The 21532-nt window shown below is 44.7% G+C and overlaps 1 protein-coding gene across 1 annotated transcript; it reads left to right on the forward strand.

Annotated features, from left to right (window-relative positions):
• YWHAB (tyrosine 3-monooxygenase/tryptophan 5-monooxygenase activation protein beta) lies at window positions 463-20269 on the forward strand. The gene is made up of 6 exons (XM_005672961.3): window positions 463-681; window positions 14763-15065; window positions 17238-17361; window positions 18698-18861; window positions 19732-19827; window positions 20129-20269. The coding sequence occupies exons 2-6, from the start codon at window positions 14766-14768 to the stop codon at window positions 20183-20185; spliced, it is 741 nt and encodes a 246-aa protein (XP_005673018.1). The 5' UTR covers window positions 463-681; window positions 14763-14765; the 3' UTR covers window positions 20186-20269.

A 21532-nucleotide genomic window follows, 5' to 3' on the forward strand; every position in this document is an offset into this window, starting at 1 on the left:
GGATTAAGGAAAAATTTAGCAAAAATTTCTGTCCTTCCTTAAACGCAGTGTTTCCAAAGCACACAGCAAAAGGGGACTAACTTCAACCTCACTCAGTGACGATGATTTTTTGGGTGGGGTGGGAACCAATGACCTCAGAGACTCTGGGCCCGGCCAGGGCGACTCCCTAGCCTAAGCCTCAGGCCCGCCCAACCCCAAACCTTGCCCAGCCCCCTCGTTTCCACATGTCGCTTTTCTAGATTCCCCCCCTCAGCCCCGCCTCCACTCCGCCCACCTCCTTTTTCAGCTCCCCGCCCCCATTTCCGTCCCCCTACACCCGCCTCCTCCTAGCTCCCTACCCCGACCCCCGCCCTCCCCCCGGCCGCAGCATCCCGGCCCTTAGCTCTCCTTCCTCCTCCCTCTGTCCGCGCCCCTCTCGGGCGGCCGGGGCAACCCCGTGCCCTGCTCACCCAATGAGGAGACGGCTCAGGGGCGGGGCTCGAGCCGAAGCGGAAGTGGTGACCGGAGCGGAAGTGGAGCCGCCGCCACCGCCGCCGCCGATTCCGGAGCCGGGGTAGCTGCTGCCGCCGCCGCCACTGCAGCTGCCGCCGCTGCCGCCAGAGGAGTGGGCTTGGGAAAGAAGCGGTCACCGCGCCGGGAGCTCCGCTCGCAAGCTTTTTTGCCCCCTGCAGCCCTCCCACGGTGAGTGCGGCGCGGGGTCCGCCCGGGGCCCCCAGGGGCCCAAGCTCCAAACTACCCCCCCCACAGGCGGCGGCTGCAGCAACGAGGGCGACCCGCAGGTGGGCCCGGGTGGCAGCGGCGCGCGGCCTGTTCAGCCCCGTGCGGCCGCCTGCGGCGCGGGCTCGGCCTCGCCGCGGCCCCTCCCTGTTTCCGGGGCCGGGCCCTTAGCTCTGGGAGAGGCCCCGGCCGCCCTCGCCGCCTGCGGCCCTGCCCGGCGGGCGGGGTGCGGCTCTGTGCCGGGCCGGAAGGGAATCGTGTCCCGGACCCCTGACCGCCCCTCATCACCCATCTTCGATTCCCTCGAGACCCCTCCCTGCGCCTTGAGCAGCCAGAACCGACCCTTTCAGCCCTGTCACCCCCTGCGCCTCGCTTTCCGGTTCCCAAAAATGAAATTTAACCAAATGCAGGCGAGTTCTTGAGCCGCAATGGCCCTGCTCGACTCCCTCTGGATGGGTAAGGGGTTTAACCTTGGGAGAGAGCAGAGAGAAGACCCCCTCCCACTTTGCAGTAAAGCCATTTCATCATCGTTCGCTGGTGCGGGAGCCTGACAGAACCCGAGATTCCCTAGGAAGCACAGGGTTGAGGTTTGAATCGAGAAAATGCGTTTGGTGGAACCGGTTACTGAGTCAGGCCGGACCCCCAGAAAAAAAAAATAAATAAAAAATGTCAGAGGTTGAGAATCGGAATATTTTCCCACGTTATTTCCCATCATTTAATGCCAGAGTCTCTTTTGTCCTCGCCCCAAATTCCCCTATACTGTGGGCTAGCACGTTTTTAGGACTGAAATTTGCCCGGTGGTGGAGAAGGGGTGGGTGTGATTAGGCCCCTTTTCTTCCCAAGATGAATACATCTTTGTCTCTTGCAAATGGAGAACTCACGTGTAATGGGGCTTTCAAAGGCGGCAGTATTGGTAAGACAGTTTGCCAACCTTTCTGTGAAAATTCATGTCTTTTGTCCTTGCCGTCACTGCTTTTCCCTTTGGTAAGGCTAGATGGCATCAGGTTCTGATTTTGCTTGCCCTGTGTGGGAGACGGAATTTGGCAATCAAGCGGCTACAGGAGCCAGAACAGAAGGATGAAGCACTTGGAAGAATGTGAAAATTGTCTGCATTTCTCACTCTGTCTCAGTTGTTCACATGAAACCGCACACGTATGTGGTTTATAGAACCAGACACGTGGGTACTCAGTTTTTTGCATTTTCATGTTAGAAATTTATATATGTTAATATTACTTGGTTCTTGGTCATTTCCTTCTTGACTGCTTCCAGAGCACCCCTTTTCTTATCTAGGAACGTGTCAGGGCCCTCATTTTTCTTGGATCTGTGTTCTTAGCACAGGTGGTGAGGGTAATATCTGTCAATTTGACTGGACCCAGGTTAGAATTGTACAGGTGATCTTCACAGTGGAAGGCTAATAATAATCCAGAAGCAACTGCTGAATTATTTTCCTGGTCTCTCCTTTCAGTGAGATAAGAAACCATTCATCCATCTAACCCACGAAGTCTTTATGAGAAATAAGATGCTTTGGCCTAGACCACACACCTGGTTTTCAGGTTGAATATCCTCATTCATCAGTAGCAAATATTTATGGCCCGTCAGCCCCTGGAGTATGGCTCCTACCCTATAATCTTCTGTACATTTCCCATCATGCAGTGCTTGCATTACATTGAAGCCATTTTAGAATTGGAGCTCTGTAGATCTGGAAGCAGCCTGCAGAAAACCAGGCTGAGCAAATTCCCACAATGCCAGTTCTCAAGGCAGAGTCTCCAGAGATTCGGGCCGCTGCAAAAAGTGCATTTTACCCATTTGGCTGTGGCTGTTGAAGCAGAGAGAGCACTGGACTTGGAGTCAGGTAAATTTGATTCCAGTTGTGTTTGCAGCATTTTCTAGCCGTGTGCAGCTTAATCTCTGCTGCTTGGTTTTTCTATCTCCAGAGTTGTCAAGAGACTTTCTCACAAACTGTAAATTGTTAAATATAAGCCTCTAGTTTTGTGTTTGAATCACAGGGTTCACTATTAAGGGCTTTCTTTTTGCCTTGATTACATTCTGAGGAGACCCAATCCTCTTTGTATACATGTTGCTTTCAAAGAATGATACATCATGATAAAATTGAACTTTGTGTAGAGCCTCTTCAGCCTTTTCTGAGCCCATTTTCTCATCTGACCAGTGCCAGTGGTAATAGTGTTTGATGTGTTATTGCGACAGACTCAATAATTAAAATCAAGGTGTGAGATCTAACTAGATGTTTGGTAAATGTTTTGATTGTATTCATGAATATTATGCATATATGGACTAGCTACCATTTATATGTGCTGAGTGTTGCTCTCAGCACATACACATTAACTAAGCTTTCATAACAACCAGTGGTAGGTAAATACTGTTAGCCACATTTTACAATTGAGGAAATTGAGGCACAGAGAAGTTAAATAATTTCCCTGAGGAGATGCGCGCGCGCACACACACACACACACACACACACACCTCTCGCTGGGTAGGTGTTGGAGCCAGGAATCAAAGCCAGGCAGTCTGGCTCTAATGATAGATTTCTTCTTGTGGTAGAACAATTCACATGTTTCAGGTGAACACCATTTAGTAGTTGGTTTTTCTTTACATGTATTTTATCCAAGAAAGTGTATTTGGACAAGAATTTTAGCAATTTTTGAAAATACATAAGATGTAATTTATTGGGAAGGAATATATTCTTTCTGGCATGCAGGGAAGATACTGCTAGTGTGCACTAGGAAGCAAGCTTGCGAAAAACCCAGCTTTTCTAGTATTTGCTTCATACCAGGGAGAAAATTCATCTGTTAGTTTGTGGCACACTGATTTATCAAATCCTAGGTAGTTGTAATAGAATTTGGTTAGGACCAAATATTTTTATATCTATATAGGTAGTAGAAGAACCATTCTAAATTATAATGTCCTGTTATGCTGCCTGCTCTTTCAGTGGTATTAAAGTAAGCAATTTTCCTTTAAATGATAGCTTGGAGAATGAACTAACATTTACTTGTAAAGGGAATTTAAGTTCCTGGGTTCGTACATTTTTCTAGGAACAGAGGATGACAATTCACACTGGCCAGGAGGCAAGAAATTGTATGATAGCCGTTTTCAAGCTTTAGAACCATCTTGATCTCTACACGAATAGATCTTAGTCTTCTGTTTGTCATGGCGGAGAAACCATGAGCTGGATTTTGAGGGAATTTTTTTTTTTTTTTTGGTCTTTTTGCCTTTTCTTGGGCTGCTCCCAAGGCATATGGAGGTCCCCAGGCTAGGGGTCTAATCGGAGCTACAGCTGCTGGCCACAGCCACAGCCACAGCCACAGCAACATGGGATCGAAGCTGTATCTGCGACCTACACCACAGCTCATGGCAACATCGGATCCTCAACCCACTGAGCAAGGCCAGGAAGGATCGAACCCGAAACCCCACGGTTCCTAGTTGGATTTGTTAACCACTGCGCCACGACGGGAACTCCTGAGGGAATTTTTCTAAAGGGAATAGTTAGGGAGGAAGAATGAACAAAAGTACTTTCTATCATGTGAGTGCTAAATTGTTCAGCTTTCTCTGCTAAAAGATCCAACATAGGCATGGTTAAACGTTTCTGATACTTAAAATGAGATGAAATTGATTGATGGCCTTGAGATCAAGGGGCTTCCAGCAGACTATAGGTTAGTAAGGTGACTTTTTTTTTTTTTTTTTTAATAATCTAGCCAGTTCTCTATCATAGAAGTTTTTTTCCTGTGCTGGTTAGTTTATTTCATTGTTTTTCCTCAACAATAAAAGTTATTTCTGAATGGCCTTGACCAGGACAGAGATTGGAGGTGACAGTAAAGTGGATATGAGCCTTGGCCATTGTTATTGTTTGCCCACAAACTTCTCCTTAAAGCTTGTTTGACATTTTGATGAGTTTTTGGCATTGATGTTTTTAACTGCCAATTTGATTTTGATTTTTAAAGCTTGATAAATTAAATCCAATTCTCAAACCTCACTGCAATAACTTTGTATGATTCTCTGGAAAATTGTTCATTCTCTCTTTTCCTTAATTAACCATTGAATATCACAGTTGATCTTTAGGAGATGGTGCTGCATAGAGGAAAGAGCATGTACTAGATACACTTCTGTGACCTTGGAAGGTAATTGGCATCTACAAAAGAGGACAATGACACCTACCTCATAGGATACTTGGATTAAAGGTGTTGATATAAACTCCTAACTCCACATTTAGGCAGATCATAAATGATGGGGGGTTTTGTTGTTATTTATTAAACCAATGGCTTTTTGTATAGCTAATTGGTTGGACTTTAGAGGAGTCCAAGGGCTTTTTGAAATTCAGTTTGAATCTATAAATATAGCGATTGGTACCTGAGAAACGACTGGTCAGAAAACATAGTGTTGTCTCCTGATTGGAACTGAGGTGGCTCTTCGCAAAGAGGAAGCCAGGACAGAATATAAATTAGTCTGTGTTTTATAGGTCAGATGTAGTCTCTTTATCTCTGTCCACATAGGAGATTGCAACCTTGTTCACTTTAAAAAGCACATCAGGGAGTTCCCTGGTGGCCTAGTGGGTTAAGGATCTGGTGTTGTCACTGCTGTGGCACTGATTCCATCCTGGCTCAAGCCATGCTGTGGGCGTTGACCAAAAAAAAAAAAAAAAAAAAAAAAAGTGCATTGGTTGATCAGGTAGTTTCACATTCAGGGTAGCCAGCATTGTGCTATGTGTGGTGCCCAAACACAGTCTGGGTTCCTACCTTAAGCTCACAGTCTAGCGTGGGAGTCAACAAAGACATTTACGCTAAACAGTGAAAAGTGTTTCTTTAGAAGTAGGCATGGGTGGAAGTTCCCTTGCAGCTCAGTGGGTTAAGGATCTGGCATTGCTGCAGGTGTGGCCAAAAAAAAGAAGAAAGGCAGAAAAGAAATAGGCATAGGTAAATTAACACGTGCCTTTCCTTTAACAATCTTAAAGAAAGCCACTTGGCTTTAAAAGAAATGAGGCATGTAATAAGTGTCCCTTCAGTGGCTAACCATTTTTTTTTAATAGACTTTTGTGTGAAATGTACTGTGGCTGCCATTTTAGTGCTTACAGTGTGCAGAGACTTGCTCAGTGTTTTGCATCATGAACTAATTTACTCCTTACTCAGAACCCTATGTAGATTTGCCTATTTTATGCATGAGGAAACTGAGACTCAGAGAGGTCAAATAACCTATTGAGTTGACACGTGATACTGAGAAATTGGACTGGGTCTTTGCGTTAAATTGGTTGGCCCAAAGCCTTTGACACCTATTCACAAGATTGACCAGTTGGATTATCCTTATGGATCAGAGTTAGCATACTTTTTGTTGTATTCTGTTTTATTGATTACTTCCAGGCCAAGAGATCAATTTATGTCATATCTGTTGTTGCTTCACATTGTGTGACCTTGGGCATAAAACACCATCATTGTTTTAGGTTTAATTCTGGCTAATTATACGTAATAATGATACTCAGTAGCTGATTAGAAAGTGGAATGGGGTTTTGAAATAGAAGTGATGTTTCCCTCTGCAAGTCAGTGTTCGTTGGATATCAGGGCTGTTGCCTTGTGTTTTAGACATGGTGCGTCTCATTTTCTAACAGAGAGCCTGCAAATGTGTGAATGGAATTAAGTTTATTACAGGACTCTGAGTTTTGTGTGTAGAATGGCACACAGGCATTTTTTATTTTATTTATTTATTTATTTTTTTGTGTTTTTGCCATTTCTAGGGCCACTTCTATGGCATATGGAGGCTCCCAGGCTAGGGGTCTAATCAGAGCTGTAGCTGCCGGCCTACGCCAGAGCCACAGGAATGCGGGATCCGAGCTGCGTCTGCAACCTACACCACAGCTCACTGCAACGCTGGATCCTTAACCCACTGAGCAAGGCCAGGAATCGAACCCACACCCTCATGGTTCCTAGGTGGATTTGTTAACCACTGAGCCATGATGGGAACTCCGAACACAGACATTTTTCGAGCGGGTGTTTTTCAGTGAGTAGTTGAACTTCTTTAAGAGCCCGGAGTACTTCATTTTTTCCGGGTAACACCCACTAAACACCTGGTCCCACTGACTTTCTCAGTCCTTCTTCCCACTGTAGCTTGGCATCTCTTTTTCTTTCCGCAGTGACTCCAGAACTGAAACTTTGACTTGATGGTGCTGTGGCTGCTGTGGCTGGATGGTACACCAGCGAAGGCTGTGCAAAGTTTACTGTCAGTTCCTTACCCCATGGCACCTTTTAGCTAGGTTTTTAAGAAGCTCCTGTCAGTTTCCTCTCTCCAGATTTGTAACTGTTCTCATTTCCTCCTTTACTTTGGCCTGCAGTTTGTTTCATCTAGAAAAACATACATGTAATTCATTCATCCATCTGTGTTTCGTGTCCCTTCCTGGAGCCCCATTCTCTCCTACACAGAACCCTTCCAGGTTTAGTTTAGTTAAAACTAAACCTCTTCTCTTGAATTCTACATGATTGCTTCTTCAAGGAGAAGCTTTGTAGCCCTTAGATACGTGCTTCCTTCTCATCTTCCTACCCTAGAAGTTAAGCTCTCTAACGGGAGGACCATGCTATTCTGAACTCCAAAAAAAGGAGTTCTTGGAAATACTGGTGGTTTTTTTCTTTTCTTTTTTTTTCTTTTTTGTCTTCTTAGGGCTGCACCCAAGGTATGTGGAGGTTCCCAGGCTAGGGGTCCAATCGGAGCTGTAGCCCCTGGCCTACATCACAGCCACAGCCAAGCCAGATCCAAGCCGCATCTGCAACCTACACCACAGCTCACCTCAATGCCGGATTCTTAACCCACTGAGCGAGGCCAGGGATCAGACCTGCAACCTCATGGTTCCTAGTCGGATTCATTTCCGCTGCACCACGTTGGGAACTTCTCTGGTGGTTTTTTCATTTGCAGTTATTTCAACACACATTAAATCATTTGTGTGAAGTAACTTAAGGGTAAGAACGTGCGCCTGTTGCGTTTTTTACTTTGACCAGCACTGTCTTTGCATTTTATGTACATTATCTAATTTGGTAGCTTTTACTGTTTCTGTTTAACATTGAGGAAACTGAGATTCAGAGACATTGTTTTTACAGATTACCCAATTTCTCTTTAGAAGCCCAGATTTGTCATATGTAGTACTTTCCTAAAAACAGGTCCCACTCATATGTATTTCATATTAGACCTTTGGTAATTCTGACACATGATAGATAGTGTTTTGTTTTAAATTTCTAGCAAAGTAGTAAACTCAAAGCTCAATATTTTGAAATTAAGGGTGTCCTTTTCCTTGAAAACACAACATAGCAGAAAGTTAATACCATCATTGACATGAGGTCTTTTTGAAACTGACAGTATTAACGGCCTGAACCTAGCCAGAACACAGATTGGGACTTGAACCCACGTGCCGGCACTCGAACCCAGCCTAAGCCCAGATTGGGACTTGAACCCAAGGTTTTATTTTATTTTATTTTTTTTGTTTCTATTTATTTTTTTGTCTTTTTTTGCCTTTTCTAGGGCCGCTCCTGTGGCATATGGAGGTTCCCAGGCTAGGGGTCTAATCAGAGCTGTAGCCACCGGCCTGTGCCAGAGCCACAGCCATGCGGGATCCAAGCTGCATCTGCAATCTGCACTACCACTCATGGCAATGCCAGATCCTTAACCCACTGAGCAGGGTCAGGGATCGAACCTGCAACCTCATGGTTCCTAGTCGGATTCGTTAACTACTGCGCCACGATGGGAACTCCCCAAGGTTTTAAATTAGAATCACTCACCCTGTGCCTGGACTCACTGAGGTTCAGGTTCTTCATGTCTCCGCGTAGAAGGAATTCAGCGAGAGACAAAGTGATAGGCAAGAAATAGATTTATTAGGATAGGACGCTTGTGAGAGATGCAAGCAGGCAGGCCCAGAAGCTCTGCCCCTAGGAGGATCCGTATCCGGTGGGCTACAGTTTTATCTTCCAAGGGGAGTGGGGGTTGGAAAAGCCCCCCTCTTCCTTTCTGGGAGCAGTAGCTCCTCCTTAATAACTGGTAAGGTGTGTATTCACATCCACAGAAGGGTGGTCCTCAGACTCCTGCCCGTGGTCTGACTCTGAATGCAGGCCTCATTCCATCCCCACCACAACGACCTGAGGTGATTCTCTAGGCTCCACTAATGAAGCAAAGCTGCCTTGTTCTGATGGCTTTTTTGAGCAGTTTACTTACTTACAGCGATCTCCCAGTGTTCCCTAAGTTTCCCTCGTTATCTGTGGTCCTTTAGTGGGACTTCTGAAAATGCCTGTGTCTACTCCATCACTATCACTTTTCGGTGCCTTTTTTTTTTTTTTTTTTTTTTTTAATGTGGACTGACAATGGATAGTCATTCTTGTTTTCATTCCCCCTCCCCCCCCTTATCCTTGGATGTCTGCTGCTGGCTACTGGGACATGACCTCTAGGCTTCTCCCCTAGCTAGAAACATGTCCTTTAGGCAAAGAATTGAGGTAAAGGGGCTACGCGGTTCAGCATTTACTGTCTGATTTAGGGTTTCGTTGATTTGAGGGAAGCTATATTATTTCCTGGGCACTTTTAGAACTAGCCTTCATAATATTCCTTAGGGGATATCTTATACAAATGAAAGACTGTTGTGCAGGAAGCTCCCCCCCCATTACACCTCTTTAACAACTCTTTCTATGACATTAAATCCCATCTTTGGATGGCCATGTAATCTTGTACCAGTTATGTCTTTTTAATGGCTCCCCATTAGATATTTGGGTGGTTTCCTATTTTCACTGAGCAGTTGCTGGTTTAATCAGCACATGCTCCCCATCCTCTGAAATGCCGCCTGCAATGGCTGAGAAGAGAGAGATGCTCGGGCTGAAGAACTCTGTTCTGAGACATGTCAGGGTCTTCCTGATCTGGGAAATCCCTGGGTCCAGTGCAGGGTTAGACCCCTTGTGGCCTCTCATAAATTTGTCTGCTTTGGAATCCTGACTCTCTTGTTAGCGCCAAGCCTGACTGTAGTCTTTTTAGGAGTAAAGGAAGGCTCTTACTGTTGGTTTTCTTGGTTCCAAAGTCTCAGGAGAAAAGTAGGTCCTGATTATAAACCATCATTACTTGACATCTAGTAATTAGAAACTAATGAAAGTGTTACGGTTTACAAGTGTGTCCATTTTTCAGGACATCGAGGGGTGGAGTCATAGCTAGGATTGTTAACATTGTAACATACTCACTTCCTGTACAAGATTAATCTAGACCCGTTTTTCCTTCTCATGGATTGTATATTAAAAAAAAAAAATTTCAAGCTCACCTTTGTGGGCTTTGACATTTGTGTAGGTACTGTGAGAGGAATAGCATAATTCCAGTTTGTTTTGCACTATGCGCTTTTTTAAAAGGTCACCACACTTACTCTTTCATCGCCTGCCCCTCAGCTTCACAGCAGCTCTTCTGAGGTGGCTGCTGTTAGAGATGGGAGGACTACGATAGGCCTGGAGCCCAGGGGCTTATGTAGTGGCAGCTCCTGCTCTTACACGCGGGCCTCTTGCCTTCCTGCCACACCACATACAGGCGGCCTCCCAGGAATGGTTGGCTGAAAACATTCACAGGTACTTATTTGAGTATAGTTTTGTACTTGGCAAAGTTTTAGGCGTTAAATGAGAAACAAATGTGAAGCTTTCCTTTGAGGACATACACACACGACCCTGTAAGTGGTACACCATCCATCACCGGTGCCGTAGACATAGAGAGTGGAGGCCTGGAGAAGCCGGGATTGTGTAAGATGCTACAAGCACGTTTGGATTCATAGACAGGGAAGATCAGTGGGGGCTGGGGTGGTCAGGGAAGGCTTTCTAGCCCTAGATGGATGCATAGAGTGTGCAGAGGCCGGAAGTAAATAGGAGAGCTTTCTAGATGGGGGCCACTGTGGCAGTAATTTCTGGCATGTTTTAAGCAGGGCATTTAAGGGTATGCCCTGACAGCCAGCCTGGGAGAAAGGAGCATGTCGGAGAACAGTGAGTGAGAAAGCCTAACAGGTGCAGAGGAGCCAGATGCTGAAGGACTCCACAAGCCAGGTAGAGTTTAAATTTGATCAAATAGCCAAAGAGAGTCCGTAAAAGGTACTGAGTAAGAGCGGGGGGGATTTTAGGGTGCAGAGTACATGGAGTGAGGTAGGAATGTAATGATTGCATGTGCTTGTGAAGAAGAGGTGCTTTGACTTACTTGAGAAGAGAACTACTAAATTTGCAATTTTAGGATCTGTTGGTTCAGTCAGTGAAAATTTGTTCATGCGGATTATATGCAAGGTGCTGCGGGGGATGTGCCCTAAAGGAGTTGATGGTGTAGGAAGGGACTTGAAGGATATAGACAAATAATTTTAGTGCTGAAGAAATGGGATGAGAGGAATGTGACAGAGGTATAGGTGAAATGCTTTGGGAAAATATTTCCAGCCTAGAGCAGTGCTCTCCAGGAGAAATAGAATGCAAATCCCATGTAATTTAAAATTATCTAGTAGCTACATTTAAAAAGGAAAACAAAGGGGGGAGTTAATTTTAGTAATTTTTAAATATTTAATTCCATATATAAAAACAGTACAATTGTAACATGTGGTCAACGACTGTCTTATTAGACAGCTGCTTTAGCAGTTTGAGAAAGGCTTCATGGAGGGAGGGGATGCCCTTTGTGTTGTGCTCTGAGAATTTTATATGCAGAAGAAATGGGGAAGGACATTCCAGGTAGAGGGCGTGGCTTGGTGAGCAAGCACATGTCAGAAAACCGTTGTGGCAGAAGCACATGCTGTGTGGAAGGCAGGTTTTAGGGGAAGTGGGAATATAGCTTGGAAGACGTTCCCTGACAGAGGAGGAAATCTGACTCTTCTGTCGGTAATAGGGAACTTTAAAGAATTTTGAGCAGGAAGTGACGTGATTAGAGCTTTAAGAATGGCTCTGATAACACCCTGAAGGGAGTTAAAGATGATGAGAGACTGAAAGCAGTGGGGAAGGTGATGGATGGGAGGTTATTAGAGATGTGGAAATAGGAACAATTTCATTCCTCCCTTGTCTGCTGCCTTCCTCCAAACTGCTGGGTGTTGTGTAATCCATTTCCTGTTGAAATTGGTCTGCTGCTTCAAAATCCATGTTATATAAGTCAAAAGTTACATAAGCAGTAAGCATCAGGACATTGAGCTATGGATTTTTGTTTGTTGTAAGCTGTTGGTAGGGGTGTGTGTGTGTGTGTGTGTGTGTGTGTAGTTAAAAATTTTTAAGCAGATGGATAAGTGTTTTAAGGCATACATTCGGTTTTACCATATCATGGTGGTTCTCTGTCTCCAAGAGCTCTTGCAGTAATCCCAAAAGAAGCTTGAAATAGTTGGCCCCAAACCAGAAAGGCCACATTTTATTTTGAGAAATAGGGCGTGTACATGTGGGAGGTTCCAAGGAGTACTCAGGAATCTTGAAAGAGCTATGGTTTAACTTTTAATGTTTGGGAAGAGAGAAGTGTGCCCGGGGGTAGGAGAGGGCTGGGAGGGATATTAGGGGGCCTTAATTGATGGGCCCAATAGGGCCAAAGAGGTTCATGGCATCCTTTAGCAGTGCTGATCCATTACTCTTTTGTAACACTGCTTGGGTGGCTTAACTTTGAATTGGCTTTGGCTGGTACCTTTATGAATTGGAATCTGTCTGGGTAGAGTTGCACAGATGCTGTTTTATGAACTTTAGAGCAGGTAACTAAGTGACCTCTAACTTTGAATGAGTCTACAGACTGGAATATTTCTAAAGTTTGTTGAAAGTTGGCTTCCCTTAAGGGACAATGAAGTAGGGTAATTTAATGATGGAGATTGTATCCTGATCAGAAAGACTTTATGATCAAGAAAGTTAGACATATGGGGAAAGCATATAATTTTAAGAGGTTGAATAATGTCCTTGTGATGTCCTTGTGTTAGAGTAGACTAGGTTGCGTTGCGGTAACAAACTGCCCCAACATTTCAGGGGCTTCGGCCAACAAGGGTTTCTCTCCTTTTCACAGTGCATGTCCAGTGTGGGCCTGCAGGAGCCTCTGTATCACGGTCCCTCTGGGACTTGGGCTCCAGAAGCTCTGCTCTTTCTTGATAGCGCCCTCATGATGGCGTCTTGCAGTTTCTTCCAGCACCTGGGAGTAGCATCATTTTGCTGTTTCACTGGGTAGAACTAACTGTTTGACCCCCTCCTAAGTGTGGGGGTGGGTGAAATGTAGGGAAACAGGTGGATCGTTGTCTCTGTTACAGTCTCATTCTAGTGATTTGGGTGAAGCTGTCAGACAAATCAAGGTGAGACTTGCTTCAGAGTGTAAGGTTAGAATTAGTGAGCCTTATATGGGACACAGCTCTGAATATGATTTAGATAATAAGTGGTGGGAAGAAAAATCATAGTTCTGAACTAGAAAACGAACGCTTTCTGAATTGTCTAGATTTGGGGTGTATCTTAAAATCGTGTTCCATCTAATGAAACATTTTTATGTGGTAGGGTCCTGCCTATAGAATTTCTCCCTTGAAAATACAGGAATGACTTTTGAGACAGAACCAGAGTTTGAAATTATGAGAATGTGTAACAAAAAGATTTGTTTTAAACACACTGGTATTTCTGGAGTTCCAGCTGTGCCACAGCGGGTTAGGGATCCGGCGTTGTCTCTGGCAGCACGGGTTTGATCCCTGGCTGGCGCTCAGGTTGCGCATCCACAGTGTTGCTGTGGCTGCGGTGTGGGTCATGGCTGTGGCTCACATTCAGTCACTGGCCTGGGAACTTCCACATGTCGCGGGTGTGGCCAAAAAAAAGAAAAAAAATAGTGATAGTCCTACTTCTGTTTAAAGTAGTATTTTATCTTTTTACACCTTATTAGTGTATATTTACACTGTAGCACAGATGGGTGTATAATTGAAATTTAAACCAGCAGTACATAAAAGTCTTATGGGTTAATACACAATTTTTTACATGTTATCCGAAAATGATTACGTTCTCTGTTAACGGTGATGACTGCAGTAGAGAATTGACTAAGGTGAGGTGAATAATTTAAGAAGTATTCATTGATTGGTGTATAGAGAGTTTGACAAAATGACAGATTGAAATCACTGAAGTTTTTGTCTATTTTAGAAAAGCTTAAATTCATTTCTGGCTCATAGTTCTCTTGCCGTGCATCTTGGTGATAGGCCATCTCTTTCTGCAGCTTGTACCCCACACACAATTAGTGCCTGGCCTTTGTATGTCAGGCTCTAACCCTTGCACAGCGCCTTCCCCCGGATTAGGCCGCTTGCTCTCACGGCCGCCCCGGGAGGGTCTGTAATGTTCTTATTCTCCCGTTAGGAAACGGAAGCTTTCAGGGGCTGAGTGATTTGACCAAGGTCATACCACTTGTAAGTAGCGGAGCGGGTGCCAGAGAAAGCCACATCTGCTGCCCTTGGTCTGTGCTCTTGTGGACAGTGTGTCCTTGTGACCAAGTTGGTGAATTGCAGAAGCTAAAATAGAAATGGCTCCTGTTTTCTAGGTACCTGCTGCTTGATAGGCCCTGCCTGATAGAACCCTGAAAGTTGTGTCTTTTGCTTTAAGATTGATTGAAGCTGGAGTTCTCTTGTGGCCTTTGCTCAAAACCAGACAAGTCTCAGAAGAAAAGGACATATATTTAACACAAGTTTCTAATGATGTAGGCAGTCTGTGTGTATTAAGGAGGCAGCTTAGGAGAGTGGAAGGAAACAGCTGAGAGACAGAGAGACCTGCGTTTGAGCTCTGGCTTTCCCACCTCGTATGGACCCTTGGGCACATCACAGCCCTGGCCTTCTCTGAACCTCCATTTCTTTACTTCGAAAAAGGGGAAAGGGATTGTGAGCATCTCTCTCCAGTAGGACTGCTGGGAAACGAAAATGACCAAAACAGTAAAAGCACCTGAGCAAAGCACTTAACCCTGTAAGCCCCGTGGTCAATACCATTGAGGACGTTGGTAGGAAATGTTCCCCATTTAGGTATGTTTCTTTCTGGAAGGGTCAGAAGATTTGCACGTGCATCTCCCAGGCCCTGAAGCCTGACATTTGCTTTCTCTCCCTCTTGCTCCTGGTCTAGGGAATGACCATGGATAAAAGTGAGCTGGTACAGAAAGCCAAACTCGCCGAGCAGGCTGAGCGCTATGATGACATGGCCGCGGCCATGAAGGCAGTCACGGAGCAGGGGCACGAACTCTCCAACGAGGAGAGAAACCTGCTCTCCGTCGCCTACAAGAACGTAGTCGGTGCCCGCCGTTCTTCCTGGCGTGTCATCTCCAGCATCGAGCAGAAAACAGAGAGGAACGAGAAGAAGCAGCAGATGGGCAAAGAGTACCGTGAGAAGATCGAGGCAGAGCTGCAGGACATCTGTAACGATGTTCTGGTAAGAGGCCAGCGTTTCTGTCCTACAAAGGATTTCTGATAGTATTCATTTAATGTACACATGCAGACCTTCAAACAGCTCAGGAGCGAAAGAAAGGTGTCTGACTGTACTGGAAAGCCGCACACCATTTGCAGCTCATTTTTAAGCATCTAAAGTGATTTTTTTCCCCCCCTCTCACCTCTTACTGATCAGAGGTTGCTCATCACTCATGGGGTACTTTGCTTACCCTTCCAGAGACCCCTGAAGAACAGGAGCACTTGGTCAACATCCCTCCAGCTTTGCTTTAGAAATCGAGGCCAGAGAGGCAGGATTTTTGATGGGTGCAGCCTCGGAGAGGCAGTTCTCCGTGTTGGCCTGAGTGGCGATGCCGTCCCCAGTCAGGGAGAGAGGAGCAGAGAGCTGACTGCCCGCCGGCCTCTCCCCGTCAGGCCTGCACTGTGGAAAGTCCTTTTGGAAAGTTGGGCGCCTCCGTCAGGTGGGGCCTGCGTTCCAAAGGCAGATCCGAAGGGGTCTGGGGGGGATTCTCTCCCCTGTGTTTTGTGTACACCTCAGGCAGATGCTTGACTCCTCACGCGCTCACCTGGGCTTGGAAGGGAGGGTGCGGATCCCAGAGCAAATCATGGCCATGTTGTCTTTCCCTCGCATCCTGAGCCCACTGGCACCTTTCTTTGTCTTCCGGGTGAAATCAGGTAAAAATGAACGGTGAGGGCCGCTTTGAAGAGAAAAGGAATTCACACGTGTGGATCTGCCTCCTCCCCTGCTGGCTGCCTCTCCGAGTCACTGCCCATGACACCTTTCTTTTGAAAACCAGTATAGAGCTTGTCAGCCACCAGGCAGTGCTCCTCATCCTTAACCCATGAGGAGTCACACCCTGTCTGTCTGCAAAGAATATTAAAACGACTACTGCCCCCTGCATCCTCTCACTTTTGATGAAACCCCCTTACAGCTAAGCTTTTGCCTTGAGCTGCTCTTTTCTGTTAGACTCTCGGTGGTGTAAGTGTCGTGGCTGAATTTGTTGCCCGTTGGTAATTGGGGGGGGGTTGTTAATGGTGCCCTAATTCCTGAATGTTAGGTCCATCTGGTGTTCAGATGAAGTATGGCATGCATTCCAGAGGCAAGAAAAGAAAGTTCCCTAATTCCTGAACTGTAGACCAGCTTATAAGAGCATCTGAGAGAATGTGAAGAAAAGCATGGTACTTACTGCCTCTTAACCAGTTTTTCAGGATGCCACATTCTAAAACAACTCTTCGAAAATATTGCTCTGTATACGAAGCTTGGACTCCTTCAGAACTGCTTTTGTTGTAAGCATAAATGTTTAAAGGAATTTATTATTAATAATAGTATTAGCTACTTTTGGAGTGCTTACTACGTGCCAGGCAACGTGTTAAGCGCTTTCTGAACCTCAGCTCATTTCTTCTCCTGACTGCTCTAGGAGCTGGCTTCTGGGCTTCCTCATGCCGTGACGAGGAAACTGAGGCTCAGGGCGATGAGGTCATTTGTTCAGGGTCATGCAGTTAGTTGGCGGCAGAGGAGGGATTTCTACCCAGGTCTGACTAATTCTAAACTTTCTTCTTTTTTTTTTCCCAAAATGGAAAGTTTTTTTTTTTTTTTTTTTAACCTCCTCTAATTACAGAAATAAGTTCATTGTTTTAAAAAGCATAGGGCAGAAGAGTATAAATAAATAAGGAAATGAAAAATCACTTCTAATCCTACCACCTAGAAAACCATTAACATCTTGGTAAATATCCTTCCAGACTTTTCCCCTAGGTGTTTGTGTGCGTGTACACATACGTGTTTTAATATTAAATTAGATTCGCATGGTATTCACGATCTCCTTTTTTTTTCCCACTTAGACTTGTTTGTGAGAGCCTTTCCACGTTAGCAGTGTAGTTCTGCATCCTCGTTTTTAATGCCTCTGTAGCATTCCATTGTGTGGCTGTACTTTAATCAACCCCTTATGAATGGTCAGAGTGATTTTTAATGAATGAATACAGGCATCTGTTATGACCTGGGCTAAAAATCATTTAAAAGCTCTGGATAAAAATTACGTTTTTTTCAAACTTCCAAAAAGACATTTAGGAGTGGTAGTGTGAATCTTGAGTCTCAAACATAGTTTGAACATCTCGTAAGTAATATTTCCAGATTCTTAACAGAACATGAATCATTTTTTAGGAGCTGTTGGACAAATACCTAATTCCCAATGCTACACAACCAGAAAGTAAGGTGTTCTACTTGAAAATGAAAGGAGATTATTTTAGATATCTTTCTGAGGTGGCGTCTGGAGACAATAAACAAAGTAAGTAACTTTTTTATTTTTTTAAGTTTTTGTTTTGTAGTCAGAAATTTAAAGAGCCACAGCACCGTGCTGACCGATGATGAACGGGGTCCTGGGGCTGGACAGCTGTATCTAAGGAGCAAATGTGAAGGGCATGAGAAGTCTGGTGCAGTGATGCATTTAAAGAGTCCTTCATTTTAAGGATTATTTGGTAGTTCTCTTTTATTTTTATTTTTTAGCTTTTTAGAGCTGCATTCGCAGCATATGGAGGTTCCCAGGCTAGGGATCGAATCGGAGCTACAGCTGCCGGCCTACCCCACAGCCATAGCAACTCCAGATCCGAGCTGTGTCTGTGACCTACATCACAGCTTACGGAAATGCAGGATCCTTAACCCACTGAGTGAGGCCAGAGAATCAAACCCGCAACCTCATGGTTACTAGTCAGATTTGTTTCTGCTGTGCCACAATGGGGACTCCGGGAATTCTCTTTTTAGAGGCGAAACTTTAAAATGTTTGATAGAGTAAAACCACCATAGTAAATATGCATTTCTTTTGTCCTATTCATGCATGATTGTAATGGTGATAATTACAGCTATGCCTTATTAAGTACCTACTGTGTATCTTATTCCTCACACAATGCTGGGGGTGTGAGGCAGGAGTCTGTCCATTTTTTCTTTGCTTTTTCTTTTTGTCTTCTTGCCTTTTCTTGGGCTGCTTCCCGCCGCATATGGAGGTTCCCAGGCTAGGGGTCCAATTGGAGCTGTAGACACCGGCCTACGCCAGAGCCACAGCAACTCGGGATCTGAGCCACGTCTTCGACCTGCACCACAGCTTATAGCAACACCGGATCCTTAACCCACTGAGCAAGGCCAGGGATCGAACCCACAGCCTCATGGTTCCTAGTCGGATTTGTTAACCACTGCACCACGACAGGAACTCCTATCCATTTTTTCTGATAGGGAAACCCCGAAGGCTCACAGAGATGTTCACTTAGTCCAAAGCACACACCCGGTGAACAAGAGTTGGGGATTCCAGGTTTGAGTCTGACTCTGAAGCCCATGATCTTTCCGTTAGAGCATATTGTCTCCATGCTGTCTCTTGTTCAAGGTTGTTTCTGTGTTTCCTAACGGCTTTTGTCGGCTTTGCCACCATTGTCTTTGTTTTCCCTCAAAGCATTTAATATAGTCCGTGGTTAGAGTAAACATTTAATTGCTGCTTGTTAATCAAGAGACTTCCCACCCCTCGTTTGATAGCACATATGCTCCCAACCCAGTTTGCTAAAATAATTGATAGTGGATCCAGCTATGATGCAACCTCTGAAAGACCCAACCTTTGATCTTTTTTATCTTTGTTACAGCCACTGTGTCGAACTCCCAGCAGGCCTACCAGGAAGCATTTGAAATTAGTAAGAAAGAAATGCAGCCTACACACCCAATTCGACTGGGCCTGGCACTTAATTTCTCCGTCTTTTACTATGAGATTCTAAACTCTCCTGAAAAGGCTTGCAGCCTGGCAAAAACGGTAAGAAAAGACTCTGGGGTTTCTGATGATAGTAAAGCTGCGAGTGCTTTCTAGTACCCTTTGTTTTAAATGACGTGAACATAACTAATTGTCTTGGACTTTTGTGAAGATTTCTCTGGGGGTAGGAGTACATCTTTTATGAAATAAATATAGACCTATTACTTCTTGATTTCTTCTCAGCACGTCTTGCTGATTTTTGTGTTGTTTGATTATTCTTTGCATTGCTCCTTCTTGTCACGCTTTGGGCTATGGGCCTTTCCTGTTCACTTTCATCCTTGTGCCAAGATTGGCAGTTAGGGCTGTGCAAAGGAAGGAAATCAGATCTTGGTGGGTTTTTTGGTATTGAAAGTACCTTTAGTAACCCAACTGCCATTTCTACATATTTTTACAGTCTTTGAACATGCACGTCATTGAAAACATTTTTAATTAGTAAAAAAGTGTGTGAAATGAATGCTTAAAATTCTGTCACTTAATTGAATTAGATTTAGTGGTATGGACTTCTGTACTCCATTTATCCCTTGTATCCAGGGCTTTTGAGTTTCAGCTTAAAGAAAAAGGTAGAGGGATTACTAGAAATGTCTTTGATAACTAAAAAATCATACCAATTTGCTTAGAATGAGTGTGCCGGGTTAACAGTAGTACCTAGTAATAGGTACAGTGAAGTTTTCTTATCTAGGAATGTTTGTCATTTGTTGCTTGAAGCTTTATAAACCAGCGTTATATGGTTGCTGACATAACTGGCAAACAAGGTAACAGAGGCCTTGGTTCCCCCAAAGTACTGTACAGGGAGAGAAATGACGCAGGGAAAGAACTGGGCTAAACTAGTTCCAAGGCACCTGTGACTTCTTTGCTAAAGGCTCTTTGTTGTAGGCATTTGATGAAGCAATTGCTGAATTGGACACCCTGAATGAAGAGTCCTACAAAGACAGCACCCTGATCATGCAGTTGCTCAGGGACAATCTCACTGTAAGTACTGCTCATACCAGTGACCACTCTGGAGGCTTTCGCTCATTCCTATTCCCTCTGCCTCATAAGTCAGTCCTGCCCAAGACGCAAGAGGGGATTTCTACCCTGTGAGTACAGTTCAAGTTTTTGTTCATTTGCTTATCAGGGCCTGCTGAAAGTCCGACCCTTGCAATCACTGTCTACAGTAATAGAGGAAGAATTTTTTAAACAGTTGAGTGAGATGAGGTGATACAGACTGGGCCACCTCCCCAAGGACAGTTTTGGTAGGCCTGCTTTGATCATAGCTCTCTTTCTCTTACAGCTGTGGACGTCGGAAAACCAGGGAGATGAAGGCGATACTGGGGAGGGAGAGAACTAATGTCTGTCGTGCTGCGTGATCTCTTCAGTGTCACTCTGTACCCTCCACATATACCCCTTTGTGCGATAAAAAAAAAAAAAAGAATCGTACGTCGACTTCCAATTTTTCACAGCCTCAGCCTAGCGAAAATGGTCCATGGGATAAACAGCTGGTATTTGTATCAAAAACTCAGATTGGTCACATCAATGCCACGGCATTCCCAAATTTTGATTTCGATTAACATTGACAGGATTACTGTGTTTAATTTTTTAAAAAACTGAACACTGTGATTATGGGGTTTTGTAATTTAGCAGAACTCTTACTGGTAGAAAAAAAAAAAATAGACCTGAATTATGTGTAACTTTTTGGAAAGTTTAATCCAATATCAAAATAGTCACTGAAATACAGTTCCATTGTAAAGTTGTACAGAAAGTTATAGAGATTATATTGTGACACTGGGACTTGGAGTGAGACACCTTGGTTGGCATTCGAGTTTCATCGTAATTCACAGTAATTCTGCCCGTTCTGTTCAGGGCTTGTAGACCCTTGACTGGTTGGGGCTGTTGCCACTCCAAAGTTGCTGACTGCAGATGGCCACAGCGCCTTCCTCCAAGGAAACTCGAAGCCAGAAATTAACATTCTTTGTGGCAGATAACTGGGTTATGACACCATGAAAAGGTCCAGTGCTCATAGACCACTCGTGACTCAAACCCCTTTCCTACAGCAGCGTGTTACTGACTGGCAACTTGCGCCTCAGTGGTGGCATCTGTTTTCCTTGAAACCACAAGCGAGAGAAGAAAAAAAGCCGTGTATCTTAGGAATGGCCTTATCTGGTTCTTGGGTGAACCCTTTTAAGAATCATGTTCTGCAGAGATTGCCTTTCACTTGAGGAGTAAGTACTCAGTCTGGGTTCTTCCTAGCTCGGGGCCTTTTAGTTTGAAAATCTTAACATTCTTCCCCACTGTCCTTTTTTGACTGTTGACTTTGGTTTTCTCTTCCCTCTCTAAATTTCTGTCCTCCCTTCTGCTTCCTTACATTGTTTTTTTCCTTCTGATTTCTCTCTCGGCCCTTTGTTTCTAGTTTAATACTATATGGGCAGGGACAGGGGCCCTGGAGGGGGTGAGAGGCGTTGGTGAGCGCTTGAGTGAGCCAGCCTTGCTTCAGAGAGTCGAAAAGAGCTTCCCACGTCACAGTTCTGTCTTCCTCCAGTTCTCTGCACAGTGGTTGCTCTCCAGTCGTACCAAGATCTGAATCAAAAAAGTATTTTAAAATATCCATGCTTTCTCTTTATTGCAACCAGCCCTGATAATGCTTGTTAGCACCTGTCACCAGCTCTCCCAAGTGTGCCCATCCAGTCAAGTTCACAGA

This window comes from Sus scrofa, chromosome 17 (assembly GCF_000003025.6).
Source record: "Sus scrofa isolate TJ Tabasco breed Duroc chromosome 17, Sscrofa11.1, whole genome shotgun sequence".
Taxonomy (NCBI): domain Eukaryota; kingdom Metazoa; phylum Chordata; class Mammalia; order Artiodactyla; family Suidae; genus Sus; species Sus scrofa.

Coding starts and splice junctions, on each gene's coding strand:
- YWHAB (XM_005672961.3), top strand. CDS start 14,766: ATGACCATGGATAAAAGTGAGCTGGTACAGAAAGCCAAACTCGCCGAG. Junction 15,066..17,237: donor ACATCTGTAACGATGTTCTG/GTAAGAGGCCAG, acceptor ATCATTTTTTAG/GAGCTGTTGGACAAATACCT. Junction 18,862..19,731: donor CTTGCAGCCTGGCAAAAACG/GTAAGAAAAGAC, acceptor TCTTTGTTGTAG/GCATTTGATGAAGCAATTGC.